Source organism: Branchiostoma lanceolatum, chromosome 13, assembly GCF_035083965.1.
Source record: "Branchiostoma lanceolatum isolate klBraLanc5 chromosome 13, klBraLanc5.hap2, whole genome shotgun sequence".
NCBI classification, from domain to species: Eukaryota; Metazoa; Chordata; class Leptocardii; order Amphioxiformes; family Branchiostomatidae; genus Branchiostoma; species Branchiostoma lanceolatum.
The window spans coordinates 9,487,040-9,499,399 of NC_089734.1; the positions used below are offsets into that span (position 1 = coordinate 9,487,040).

Genomic DNA, 12,360 nt, shown 5'->3' on the forward strand with positions numbered 1-12,360 from the left:
ATGTAAATAATGCACTGATTGATGCTTACATGCAACAACTTTCACCCACCTTGTTTTGCACCTTGCAGTACACTTTTCCACACTTCCAACAACATGGAAGGTTCTTAGCTAAGGAACTCATTTTATGTTCCCCCCCCCCTCTAGTTGCGGTCGGCGAGCGACAGATCGGAGGAGCTGGCCATGATGAATAGCCATCTGGAAAAACGACTAGACAAACTACGGCGGAACAGAGAGCAGTTTCAGAACATGAAGTAACGCCACCTAGCAGAGCAGCACCACAGTGCAGGGAATGTACATTTTATCTTAAGGGGGTGACATAGCCTCAGAAATTCTGGGAGTCTTACCCTATTATTTCTCATCTATGTTTATGCTGTAATGAACCCTACTTTCAATCCTTGAATGAAAAGTGCCACCATTTTTGTCCATTCTAAAGCACTATGCATCAGGAATCTATTTCCTCCTCTGCCCCTCCCCTTTGTTGCACCCCCTGTAGTCATTGATGGACATTCCCTGCAACAGGATGACGTATTACATCTAAATGGCCAGAGCTATATTTGAAACATGTCTTGCAGTAGATAACGCAGCACAGGAACTTAGGAGGATATTTTCTGAGCAAGTCTTGGTACTATAGGTAGTGTGCACCTATTTCCCTACACTGTCAGCACACTGCCTCATGCATGGACACTCAAAACTCTAAAAATCAGCATGGGAGGGACTACATTATATATCATAGACAAAGTTATAATGGTGTTTTAAGACATACTCGAGATACAGTCACACTTGTATTTAGTATTGCACGAGCTGTGGGGAGGGTTATGCAAAGGCTAGCACTTCGACAATGTGGACAAGGTAGCTATCGACATTGTACACTGCATAGAACACCGTATTTATAGGTGCAGGCACCTTTTCTTGCTGCTGAGGACACACGGGCACATCGCTGGGGCCTTCCTAATTGTACCACGGACATGCTACTCCTGTGCTACATAAATGATGTGCTACATACCTGTTATGTACATGCTATATGTACTACAGGGGAGTTAGTAACTCTGGTGTATGGTTGCAGATCAGCTGAACTGTCCTGGCACTACAGTATGTGAAACCAATGAAAAATCTTCCACTCAAACATACATAATTAAGTACAAAAAGCAGCGTAGTTAGTTATTCATTGAGACTGCAGGTACGCTAGGATAGGTAGTGGGGCATGTGTCTTGTGTTGTACTACTGTACCATACTTACTTATAGCAGGGACATCTCATATTGGGTGAATTGTTTGTGTGTTAATTGTGGGTCACCTCCTATTTCTAACTCTTATATTGTAATCTTTATAAGTGTGAAATTATTTTGGTCACTTACAGATTCTAGATATACAAAAACCGTAGCCTGCCACTAAGTCATGTAAAAATTATATTTTAATTTTGCTGCAATTCTGCGATGACGGGATAAGATACTCTGTTATGACATGATTTTCAAAGCTCGTACTACAAGCTGTCACAATTTTTGAGTCGATAGACGGTAACAGATATACCTGACCAGGCCAGCCTGTCAGGCAACTTAATTATCCTTAATTGTGGTGTAAGAAATGATCTTAATGTCTGTACTTCTGCTAGAACATGTGTTTAAGTAAGGTAAATGTAGTTTGTGAATTATACAGTTTGGATTTCAGTCTAGGATCTATGAATTGATAAAAACTATGTTGATGGAAACCTGTGCATATGGATATGTGTATTTGTATATTGCAAGTTAACTTTGGAATGTTTTGTGTTTTTTGCAATATCGTTTTCTCTGGTAGAGGTTGCTTTTTTTTAATCAATACTGGTAGATATTTACTGTGAAGAGTGCACTCTATGGTATATTTGAACACATATTTGAATAGTAATATGCAACAGAATATTGTGGAGAGCTCAGAATCGGTCCACGAGTAATATGTTGTAGAAAAACAGCCGGTTGAGACTAGAATAAAGGGTTCAGAGAAATAGGTGTAGATTGGTAAACTGGTACCAAAAGTGGAATGACTGCAAATAGGAAATCTTAGAAATTGGAGCAACCGTTGGCTCTCATTATTATCAAAGAATGCTTTGCTTCTTGCAAAGTAGGCAAAATATATGGATGAATATCGTATTGTAAGAATACTTTCCTAAAGCTGGAGGGTAGGTATATTTATCATAGCACCACTGATGAGGATAAGGCAGTATTACCACTGTGGGTCAAAGTGTTGTGAGTTTTCCCCACCTTGAAATACATGTACTTATGGACCTGAAGACTTGTGCTTGGGCACGCACTTATTTCTCTATGGAGAATGAAGTAAAACACTGTACATCTTTTCATCTGGTCTCGTGTGTCATGTTGTGAGAGTGATTGTGCTATCTTTAAAGAAGTCCTAAACTCAAGAAAGGGGTGTTATTTTTCAATAGATTATTATTTTAGGAAGTAAAATGCATACTATTTCACAGTACAATGAACTTACATAAAGTACCCACTCATAATATAACACCCCCTTGTAGAGTTTAGGACTCTTTTAGCTGGCCGGGAGAAGTCCATGGGAGGATGTGACAATCACAGAGAAAAGCTGTTTTATATTAAGTAGCCATGTAGCACTTATCCATAGTGGAGAGTCCAGCGGGTTGCATCCAGCCCCTCTCATTAGAACAATGATATTAAAGGTTATAATAAAATTTCGTACTTGAGAAAAGGATTTTTCAGAAATAGATAGACCAAATCCTGCATGCATTGTGACAAACAGACAGTTAATCTGAAGTTTTGAGCTGCCCAAATCTCCCAATCTTGGGTAAACTGACGGGATGTATTCTGGCTTCCCGGGCGTCAGTGGTTGAATGGTACAAAAGCGACACCTAGCGGAATTAGGTAGCAATGTTTTAGATGTAATGTTCCCATTAGGTTTTCTATTGGACAACAGAAAGCGACCTCTAGCGTTCATTAACATTACGACACATTCCTGTATTGCAAATACTAGCGAATGTCGTGTTCAACCCGAAATAAGTTATCATAGTGTACATTTTACGAGGTCTCTTTTCTGTTCAAAATCTCATTAGCTGCTTGACCATAGAGAGAACTGATTTCCATTCCCCATTTGCAACACATTCAAAAGACGACACTACGAGTATTGAATGAACCATTCATATTTACTAGTAATTTCTGGTTGCAGTGCTGTTATCCTTTCCTAAGCGGCGCTTCAATACGGTCCAGTGGCAAACAGGTGTCACCTGTTTGTGGTGGTGGATGGAGTATCATACGTTTTTCGCTCTTAGCGAAGAAAAACAAGAAGCTTTGCAGTATATATGGTTATATGTACCTTTTACGAGGTCTCTTTTCTGTTTAAAATTAAAGTCTCATTAACTGCTTGACCGGAAAGAGAACTGATTTCAGTTCCCTGCTTGCAATGCACTAAAAGCACAACACTATTGCATCGATGTTCTGAGGCGGTCGATTAATTTCTGGATGTAGTACCGTCACACTTCCTTAGGCGGCGCTTCAATACCGTCCAGTGACGAACAGGTGTCACCTGTTTGTGGTGGTGGCTGGAGTGTTCGACGTTTTTCGCCCTTAGTTTATACTGAAGAATAACAAGAAGTTTTGCAGTAGGATTGGGAATGATAACGTAAAATACAAAACACAAGACTACGAAGGCTGTGTTACGGACAAGACAAAACAAGCAAACCAGTTTTCACTGAGCTGTGGTACGCTTGTTTGGCACCAGAAACAAAACTGCTCGCTAAGGGAAGTGTTTATTACAGACCCACAACTTTAGGGAAGACTGCTATTTCACGCACGCTATCACAACACTGAATGCACATACATGTACACAAAGAAACGAGGAGAGTCAGGGGTAATCTCTGCCCTGGTGTGAGGTGGTTCGGCCCCAAGAAAAAACCGCCACACTGATCTCCAAGCAGATGTTGGAGTAAATGTTTTCTGAGTGACAGCCGAGCTTCTCTGCCAGTCCCCAACCTTATATAAGCGGATAAAAAGTTGAGTAAAAGGCCAAAGTTGTCAAGGGAAAACGGATTATGTTTACATACATACTAAACCTACTCAAAATGCACATTATGTGATGTATACATGAATGTAGGAGGCGCTTCGACGGGCGGACATGGTGTTACGTGGGCTCCTTGCAATACGCCTAAAACGACCCTTTCTGTGTCAACAAGTGTCTTAAAAATTATTCTTGATGTATGTAAAGGTGCCTGGACCTATTTGGGAAAGTTTTCAATGACTTCAAGCATAATTTCATGTATATTTTCGCATTTTTCGAGAAGGGACAACATACCCTATCATAGCCTAATCTGCATTACCGCTCCCGGCCGCCTCCTGAAAAGTAGCTAAAACGTCCGCCAAATTGCCAAATGTCGGTCTTTTCGGTAATGGGGAAATCGTGAAAGGCTCGCAAAGGGGTTTGAATTTCTGAAACTTGTTTGACTTTGTTTTCAATACTGCGAGCATTTACAATCAAGAATGACATTATCTACGACATTTCACAAAGATATCCATGGAATAGTAGGTCATGAATGATCGGTTTTCTTCGCATCCTATCAATAGAAGTAGCCTAGTGTACATTCCCTATAAATTGACACTTAAATTTCTCGGGGGCTACAAACATTTTCATTCTTCTATTAAAAAAAGAAGACGTTGAACGATTTTGACGCCGCCTTCTTATCTTTTTCTGTCAATAGATTCAACTTATTTTCCTTTCAAAACGATGTGTGCGTGCCCTCCATAAGGGTGCAATATAATGTAAGGCGAAGGGGGAAGTCGTCAAATGTTTTGCCGGGGGTCAAAATTATCTGTTATATCCTACATTTTGATATGATGAGCTTTGAAGTAAACTTCTGCTATGATGGTGTACTTTATCTTCACAAATGAATATCTGTTCTTTCATATGAAACACTCTTCTGCCTTGGTGACAATAATTTGTGTCACGGGTGCTCATGAACATAATTTATCCAACTCGCTATTTGGTGTCAGGACCACAAGTGAAAGAAGCAAGTGTGAGCATTTGTGGGGACTTTGTTGATAACCTCGGCATGCCCTCTAAGGTCTACAATTGACTCATAGAATGAGAGAAGGCATGGAAGAGTTATACATGTAGTTAAGATGAAGTTACAATGATCCTATGAAAAGTAAAGTACATGAAGAAGCAAAGTATGTTACTCGAGTTGGAGAAGACATTTTTACTTTTGTATTCAGTGCCGTGTATGTTCTTCAAGGATACATATCCTTCTGGCAGATATGGGGACCAAGTTTTTGAGATATTGGAAAATAATGTCTCCAAACTACACACAGGACAGCTTAAAGTCGTCGAGGACAGCTTAAAGTCGTCCTCTCAAGACACTACTATGTCATAACTAAATGGCATAGCAAACTAGATTTTGCTGTTTTACAGGAGGAAACGGCATGGCGAACTTGATTCATGACTTTGCAATAGAGTATAAGACTCAGAAAGTTTTACTTGTGGTTTATTACACAATTTCAACAATCCAAAAGCAACAGACAATTGCTGTACAATATTTTTATTGCACCAATGCATCATACAAAAATGTCTTACATAAAACACATCTAACGGTTATTTCATAAACTCTAGGATATATAAGTAGAACGCCAAATCCACGTAGATAAATTATGATAATGCCTAACATTGCTTTCACTTTTCATCACAATCGGCCGCCAGTACTTGACAAAACCCAAGCGGCTCCCCCGGCGCTCTAACTTATATTGCATCATTAAATCATCTACAAGCCCAATATAATTTCGAAATGAAAATTGGATCTATTCATTGACAAACAGACAAAGCATCGTGGCATTCATTCAACGCCTTTTGTTCTACAACGTAGAATTGAATCTTAAATGTGTTAGCCCTTTAGAACGTGACAATCTATAGGGAATGTGCACTCGACCACGTCTGTTGGTAAAATGCAAAGGAAATGTGTCCTTTATGGTCTCATACCTCATGGTTTTGTTTGTGAAAATATCTGAAATATTGTTATTATTGACTTAAACCGGTCACATAATCGAAAACAAAGTCAGATAATCCTCAAGAATTCAAACCCCTTTGCGAGCCTTTACCGATTTCCCCATTCCCGAAAAGACGGAAATTTGGCAATTTGGCGGTCGTTTTAGTCACTTTTCACGGGGCGGCAGGGAGCGGTACTGCAGATTAGGCTCTCATAGGGTATATCGTCTCGACTTTTGAAAATGTGAAAATATGCTAGAAATTACGCTTAAAGCCTATGAATACTTTTAAAAACATTTTGACATCTAGATTTACCTTTGAGACTTCTAGAAATGCGAGTTGGCATATAAAAGATCGCTTTTTAGGAGCCGCGCGAAGAGCTTATGAAACATCTTGGCCGCCCGTCAAAGCGCCACCTACATTCATGGACAAATCACTTTTTGTACGTAATGAGCATTTTAAAGATGTTTACGGACATAATCCGTTTTCCCTTGAAAACCTGACCTTTCACTCAACTGTTCATCTACTTATATTGGGTAAAGGACTTTCAGAAAGGCCCGTCCCGAAAGCATTACGATCTCACCCTAACATCTGCTTGGAGATTAGTTAGGTTGTCTTGTTTCAGAAGATAGCGTAGCAAACTAACTTCTATATTTGTTTTCTCACAGGGTAACTTCGTAAAGATGTCCTGTTTTAGAAGACGGTGTAACAAACTGGTATATAACTGCCCTTTTCCTTTTTGAAAACTAGCGAAACTGATCGTGGATCATCATCATATCTTGTTGCCCAACGGGCTGTCTCGTTAGCCTCTCGTAGTTACAGTCTTATTCCATCTCAGCATGACCATAACCGTGGGTGTCAGATCTGTGATGACGGGATTATAACGGGATCTACGAGCGGATCTAGATGTTGAATACTAACGTTTTCCTGTCTGAACCGTCTGTCTAACACATCTCCACACTAGACGGGTTGTTTGTAAGAAAGCTGGGCAGTCAGAAAACGTTACAACCTTCCCTTCAAACTTCTGCGTTTGAAAGATGCTCAATATATAAAGTCTGTCAGAACTGCAGCGTTTGGAAAAGGACCTAAAAAGAAAATATGTTCCTGCCAGGTAAGTTTTCAATGTTAGGAATGCCATCCCCTTGATACGTCTAATATAGTGTCTAAAACCAAGAAAATTCAGAAGTTGACAATGTATTTTCGATTGCTAGACATAGTTAGAGAATCTTTAAGGACCAGGGGCAAACACTAACTGTTACTTGAAATAGATTGTAATGCCTCACATTTTCACACCCTGCAGCTAACTTGAGTGCCTGCTTGCAAAAGCCTTCAACTAGTGATAACCAAAGTGTAAATGGCTCAATGTGCTCCTATGGGTGAATGTTTCAAACCTATTGTTGGCTTCATCCTTGCACTATGTCTGGGTTGACTACAGTTTAACTCTGAAGGAAAACGGTGTCAAAGATTGCTATGTGATGTATCGTTAGATAGTTTGTTCAGACACTTGTAGTGCCTAGTGACAAATAGCGCAAGTTATCCTGCTGTTTCAGTGGCATGGTATATCTTTTACAGGGAGAGGTTGCTAGCCCTTCCCCCTTAATGTGCTCGAGGCACCTCCTCAAACACGGGACCCCCATTTTAAATGGGTCTCCCAGTTAGCAACTAATTGGAACCAGAAGCTCAACTGTGAGGCTGCAACTAGTTGAGATACAGGGCCTAGGGACACCCATTAGATCAGCCTACATAAAATCACACTCTCTTCCAGACAAGTCCAGTTGTAAGAACACTTTGATTTTATTCCCATGGTGTCCTGTAATACCTGTCATGAGGTAGCCATTGCACCCAAACAGTACAAGCAAAGAAATGGCTGACATGCAGACAGATTCAGATTCAACACAGATGATATTCATGGATAATTATACTCACTTCACAATGTGTGATCAAAGCCATTAATATATACATATCATAACCCCAATAATAATTAGTGTAAGGACCCATATGAACAAAAAATACACCAAATTATGAAAAAAGGAAGCCAATCAATCTTTGAAACTCAAACACACACAAGTTTTTTTTTTACATCACAGATACTTACTTTAAAAGTTCTTTTCAGGAAGACCGAAGTTGAGTTTATGTTGGTTTGACTTAGAATAGATGCTTTCAAAGAAACTATTACATAAGTAGTAGAAGATTCAACTGTGCTGGTAGTTAACACTGGCAAAACTGTATTCTTATAAAATAGAGAAAAATTAGGTGAGGCTTTTTTACTGTGTTTGAATCAACGATGAAACAATTACACTTCAATTTCAATGTCGTATCCACATTTCAGTCGGATACACGGTATAGACATTTTCATTAAACCAAAATGGCAAACAGAAACAGATAAAAATCACACTGAGGAGCTTGTGAGGAACATTCCCCAAAACGAAAAGAGAAAATATGCATGACATAAAAATGGCACCAGCATTTCTTCTACACAATCACCCAATTCTTCTAGGCTTGTTCTTTTTGTTATAGAAACGTATGCCACAAAATACACCCAGTCCATACAAGGAGAAAGCTTAACTACTGGCTATACATGTACAGTATATCCATTCACTAGCCAGGCACAAGTAGGTAGGAAGCACCTTCTGTTATGGGTCATTTCTTAAGAACACAGAACTCCAAGTTTGTACAAAGACATCGTACATGGTACCTGGTAGTACATTAAGAAAATTAATACATTAGCCTTGAATCGCACTGTTCATTCCCTTGTCTGTTGTGGGAATGATTCCTGTGTCTATACATGATAGTTTTGTGAACTACAACTTACAAATTTACTGTATTACTGTACATGTATTCAAACATTTATGTACACTCTATTTCAGTAATGAGTAGCCCAAAGCTAGGGCTCTTGATTCCTTTGAATGCTAGATATTTTCACCCAACTTGTTGCAAATGTACATACAAAAATTTCATTGATATCTATAAACCTTATAAACTTAGCACACTGCAAAGTTATGACCAAAAAATCTTGGACTCACAGTCACAAGTTACACCTTGATGTGATTCAATCATGGTATATATATCTACCACCTCTCAATAATACCACTTTTAGCATCATATATTTTTCGCAATATGCCACTATAATCTGATGTTACTGTATACAAATATCTTAGATGGCATTTTTGGGGCCCAAGGAATCCCTGAAAATCTCACATTCCAATGGGACCATCCTGGCAAAATAAAACATACTGAAATCAACTTCTGAAAGTTTATGAACTTCTTAGGCTTCTAGCACTAGCTACTTTCCCATCCTATCTTGTAACATCTACTAACAAAATTACTCCAGGGTACATAATAATCCTGCCACCCTGAAAAGAAACGTCCAAACAGATCTCCAACTCAACGTCCCGCAGTATAATGCACTCCTGTATATGTAAACTGTGCATACCAGGGGGTTGCCGCACTAGAGATATCTCAAACCCCCTGTTTTTCATAGTGGCGGATTTACGTAACCCGATGGATTAATGTTAATGGAGGTTACTCTATACTGTACAAGTGTTTACGTGTGTCAATAAGTTTCCGAGTCAGATGTGCCCGCCTCGTCGAAGCTCTGGTTCTCGCTGGTGTCGACGTTGTCGCCCTCGGTGCCGATGCTGCCCATACTGGACGTGGCTGTCATGCCGTTGGCGTCCATGTTGATGGTACTGTTGGGCGTGAACGGCATCATGGCGGCCAGGATGAGCGCCAGGCAGTCCGCCACCTGGGCGCTGGCAGCACAGCACAGGGCAGGGTTGTAGCCTGGGGGAACACAGGAGGAATGGTTTGTTTATTTGTCAGCACATACAAGTCAAGATTATTAAAGAATTTAGGCACCAAAGAGCCAATCAGTACCAAGGAAAGGTCTTGAAGAGCCAATCAGCAGCCAGGAAAGACAGCGAAGAGCCAATCAGCACCAAGGAAAGACACTGAAGAGCCAATCAGCTCCAAGGAAAGACACTGAAGAGCCAATCAGCACCAAGGAAAGACACTAAAGAGCCAATCAGCACCAAGGAAAGACACTGAAGAGCTAATCAGCTCCAAGGAAAGACACTGAAGAGCCAATCAGCACCAAGGAAAGACACTGAAGAGCCAATCAGCACCAAGGAAAGGTACTGAAGAGCCAATCAGCACCAAGGAAAGACATTGAAGAGCCAATCAGCACCAAGGAAAGACACTGAAGAGCTAATCAGGTTGTTAAGGTACTCTCTGACTGAAACTCTTATATTTCTCATGACATGTAGGATCATGGTTCACAAAGAAATCTGTGAAACCAACACAATTCAAGAGATGTACGTTTATGTGCAACATTCTACAAAATATTTACTTCTACTCTAAGTACTAAACTGAGCTAGTTACTGGATGATTTGCTGAGTCTTACCTTTGTCGTCCACAGCTAGCACACTGGCCCCTTTACTGATGAGCTCCTGTACTACAGGCACCATGCCATTAGCTGCAGCCAGGTGGAGGGGGCTGAGGGATAAACAGTAGGAAATACTTAATGTTACAACTATGAAAAATCAATGTTGAGGCACACTATGTAGAGTGTATATAAAACAACCTTAACTTTCAGTAAAATGCTTACTGTCACCTGACTTAGTACAGTGGTCTATCCTAATGCTTCAGTCTAGGACTTGCTTACATCTTATAGCCACTGTGTAAAGCTAAGGTTTATTGTATAAAGGAACTCAAGAAGTTAAGAGAATGGCTAGGAATACTTGGAAATTCCCTATGATGCAGCTCTACAGTTCTTTGGTAGAAAACGTTATGGAACAGATTAAAGTGAAATTCCAATGTAAGCAGTTGCTACAAATGTAACCATTTTCCTCACACACATGAAAGACTAAACTCACATTTTCAGGTGTGTGTTTGCAGTGTTGATGACCTCAGGGTCGTCCATCTTCTCCAAGATTAACAAGGCACAGGTTGTATGGCTCTGGAGTTACAAACACAGGGGGTTAGCAAGTCTCCAGGATTAACAAGGCACAGGTTGTGTGGCTCTGGAGTTACAACACAGGGGGTTAGTAAGTCTTTCAACCTTCATGTTGGGTATTTCAGTCATATTTCAGATTGATCTAACCATCAATTGGTTATCAAATGATAGCCTGATAAGAAAAGAAAGGCTAACAGCAAAGAATTTTCCCTATGACAACTGTCCCGTTTGAAGACTTGCAGATTCAATAAAGAGGCTTACTTTACATAATAGTCACTTCTCCAATTCCTAAGTCTCAAATTTCCAGAACAAAAAAAAAATACAAAAGTTATATACTGATTGCAAGCACAAAGTACAAGTGTCTAGGCTACCAATACATGTATCTACTTTCAATAACTAAAAACACTTGGCCTGATCCCAATTAAGTTACTGATACCTTTATAAGATTGTCATCCATATCAGCCTGTGACATGCAATAGAAGACATGCAGGGGGAGGGGGGCATGCACAAGAGTGTGAATATAGAAGAACATGCACATTCAGTACATTCAATGTATATACAGCAGATGAATATATCTTAACAGAGAGCATGTCATGTACATGTATCTATGCAAGTACAGTGTATCCACTCAGTATAAAGGGAAGAGAGTAACTGTACCAGTGGTAAAATAAACAAGCTTCGCACAACAAGTAAAAAAGGTAGAGGATGGAAACACTTCAAACAGTGGTTTTAAAAGAGAATTTAGGCAGATAGGCAACTGCTGCATTGCAAAACATTCAATATCCACACATGGAATGTAGAGTCACAAAAAGTAGACTTACTTACAGAAGGAAGGTTTTTAAAACATTGTTTTTCTTGTTGACAGAAACAGCAAAGGATGTCTGCCATTGCTTAAAGTATGCATTCTACTTACATCTCCTTTCTTGTCACTTACATGTTTGCATGCAAGATGGAGAGCTGTGTTCTTGTCCTTGTCCTGTGAGGTCAAGTTGATACCAGACGTTCCGAGTAATAGCTCTGAAAATAGTTCAAGGTCGAAAATGTTATACACTTCATCATGATGCTATAAAAATCATTTAGTGATCTTAACTGTGGGAAAAGTTTCTGAAGAAAAATGGTAAGGTTGCCTTCAAGCACCGCTTAGAAGAGGTATGATTGGTTGGTACAAATCAGGTGACCACTTACCCACAGCTCCTGATTGGCCAGCTGCAGCAGCCATCATGATGGGGGTCCTCCCTGATTGGTCAGAATTGTTCACCTGACCTCCATGACTCAGCAGCATCTGTAAACACTCCACCTGGTCATTGTAGGCTGCAGCATGGATGGGAGTTCTGGGGAAAATAGAGATATGATTTATATGCTGATAATTGCGACATAAACGACTGGACACACAGCGCAGGGTAAAGTGTTTCTAATGTCACAAAAAGCTTACCATAAAAAT

General features: G+C 40.0%; 2 protein-coding genes across 45 annotated transcripts in view; one reads left to right on the plus strand and one right to left on the minus strand.

The window, feature by feature from the left end:
- The window catches only part of LOC136447335 (leucine-rich repeat flightless-interacting protein 2-like), a 44,677-nt gene extending 42,353 nt beyond the window's left edge, over positions 1 to 2,324 (plus strand). For all 30 annotated transcript variants that reach the window (XM_066446114.1, XM_066446121.1, XM_066446117.1 and 27 more), the window contains one exon: positions 145 to 2,324. In XM_066446114.1, coding sequence (XP_066302211.1) covers positions 145 to 191 — 47 coding nt within the window. In that variant the 3' untranslated portion in view covers positions 192 to 2,324. The remainder of the gene's footprint in view (positions 1 to 144) is intronic.
- Positions 2,325 to 7,735: 5,411 nt separating this feature from the next.
- The window catches only part of LOC136447839 (serine/threonine-protein phosphatase 6 regulatory ankyrin repeat subunit A-like), a 28,631-nt gene continuing 24,006 nt past the window's right edge, over positions 7,736 to 12,360 (minus strand). For 11 of the 15 annotated variants that reach the window (XM_066446935.1, XM_066446934.1, XM_066446933.1 and 8 more), the window contains 5 exons: positions 12,105 to 12,250; positions 11,833 to 11,936; positions 10,840 to 10,922; positions 10,368 to 10,459; positions 7,736 to 9,748 (listed from right to left, as the gene is read on the minus strand). In XM_066446935.1, coding sequence (XP_066303032.1) covers positions 9,519 to 9,748; positions 10,368 to 10,459; positions 10,840 to 10,922; positions 11,833 to 11,936; positions 12,105 to 12,250 — 655 coding nt within the window. In that variant the 3' untranslated portion in view covers positions 7,736 to 9,518. Of the gene's footprint in view, positions 9,749 to 10,367; positions 10,460 to 10,839; positions 10,987 to 11,832; positions 11,937 to 12,104; positions 12,251 to 12,360 lie in introns of those variants that run through there. The other 4 variants (XM_066446937.1, XM_066446944.1, XM_066446946.1 and 1 more) reach the window with 3 other exon arrangements.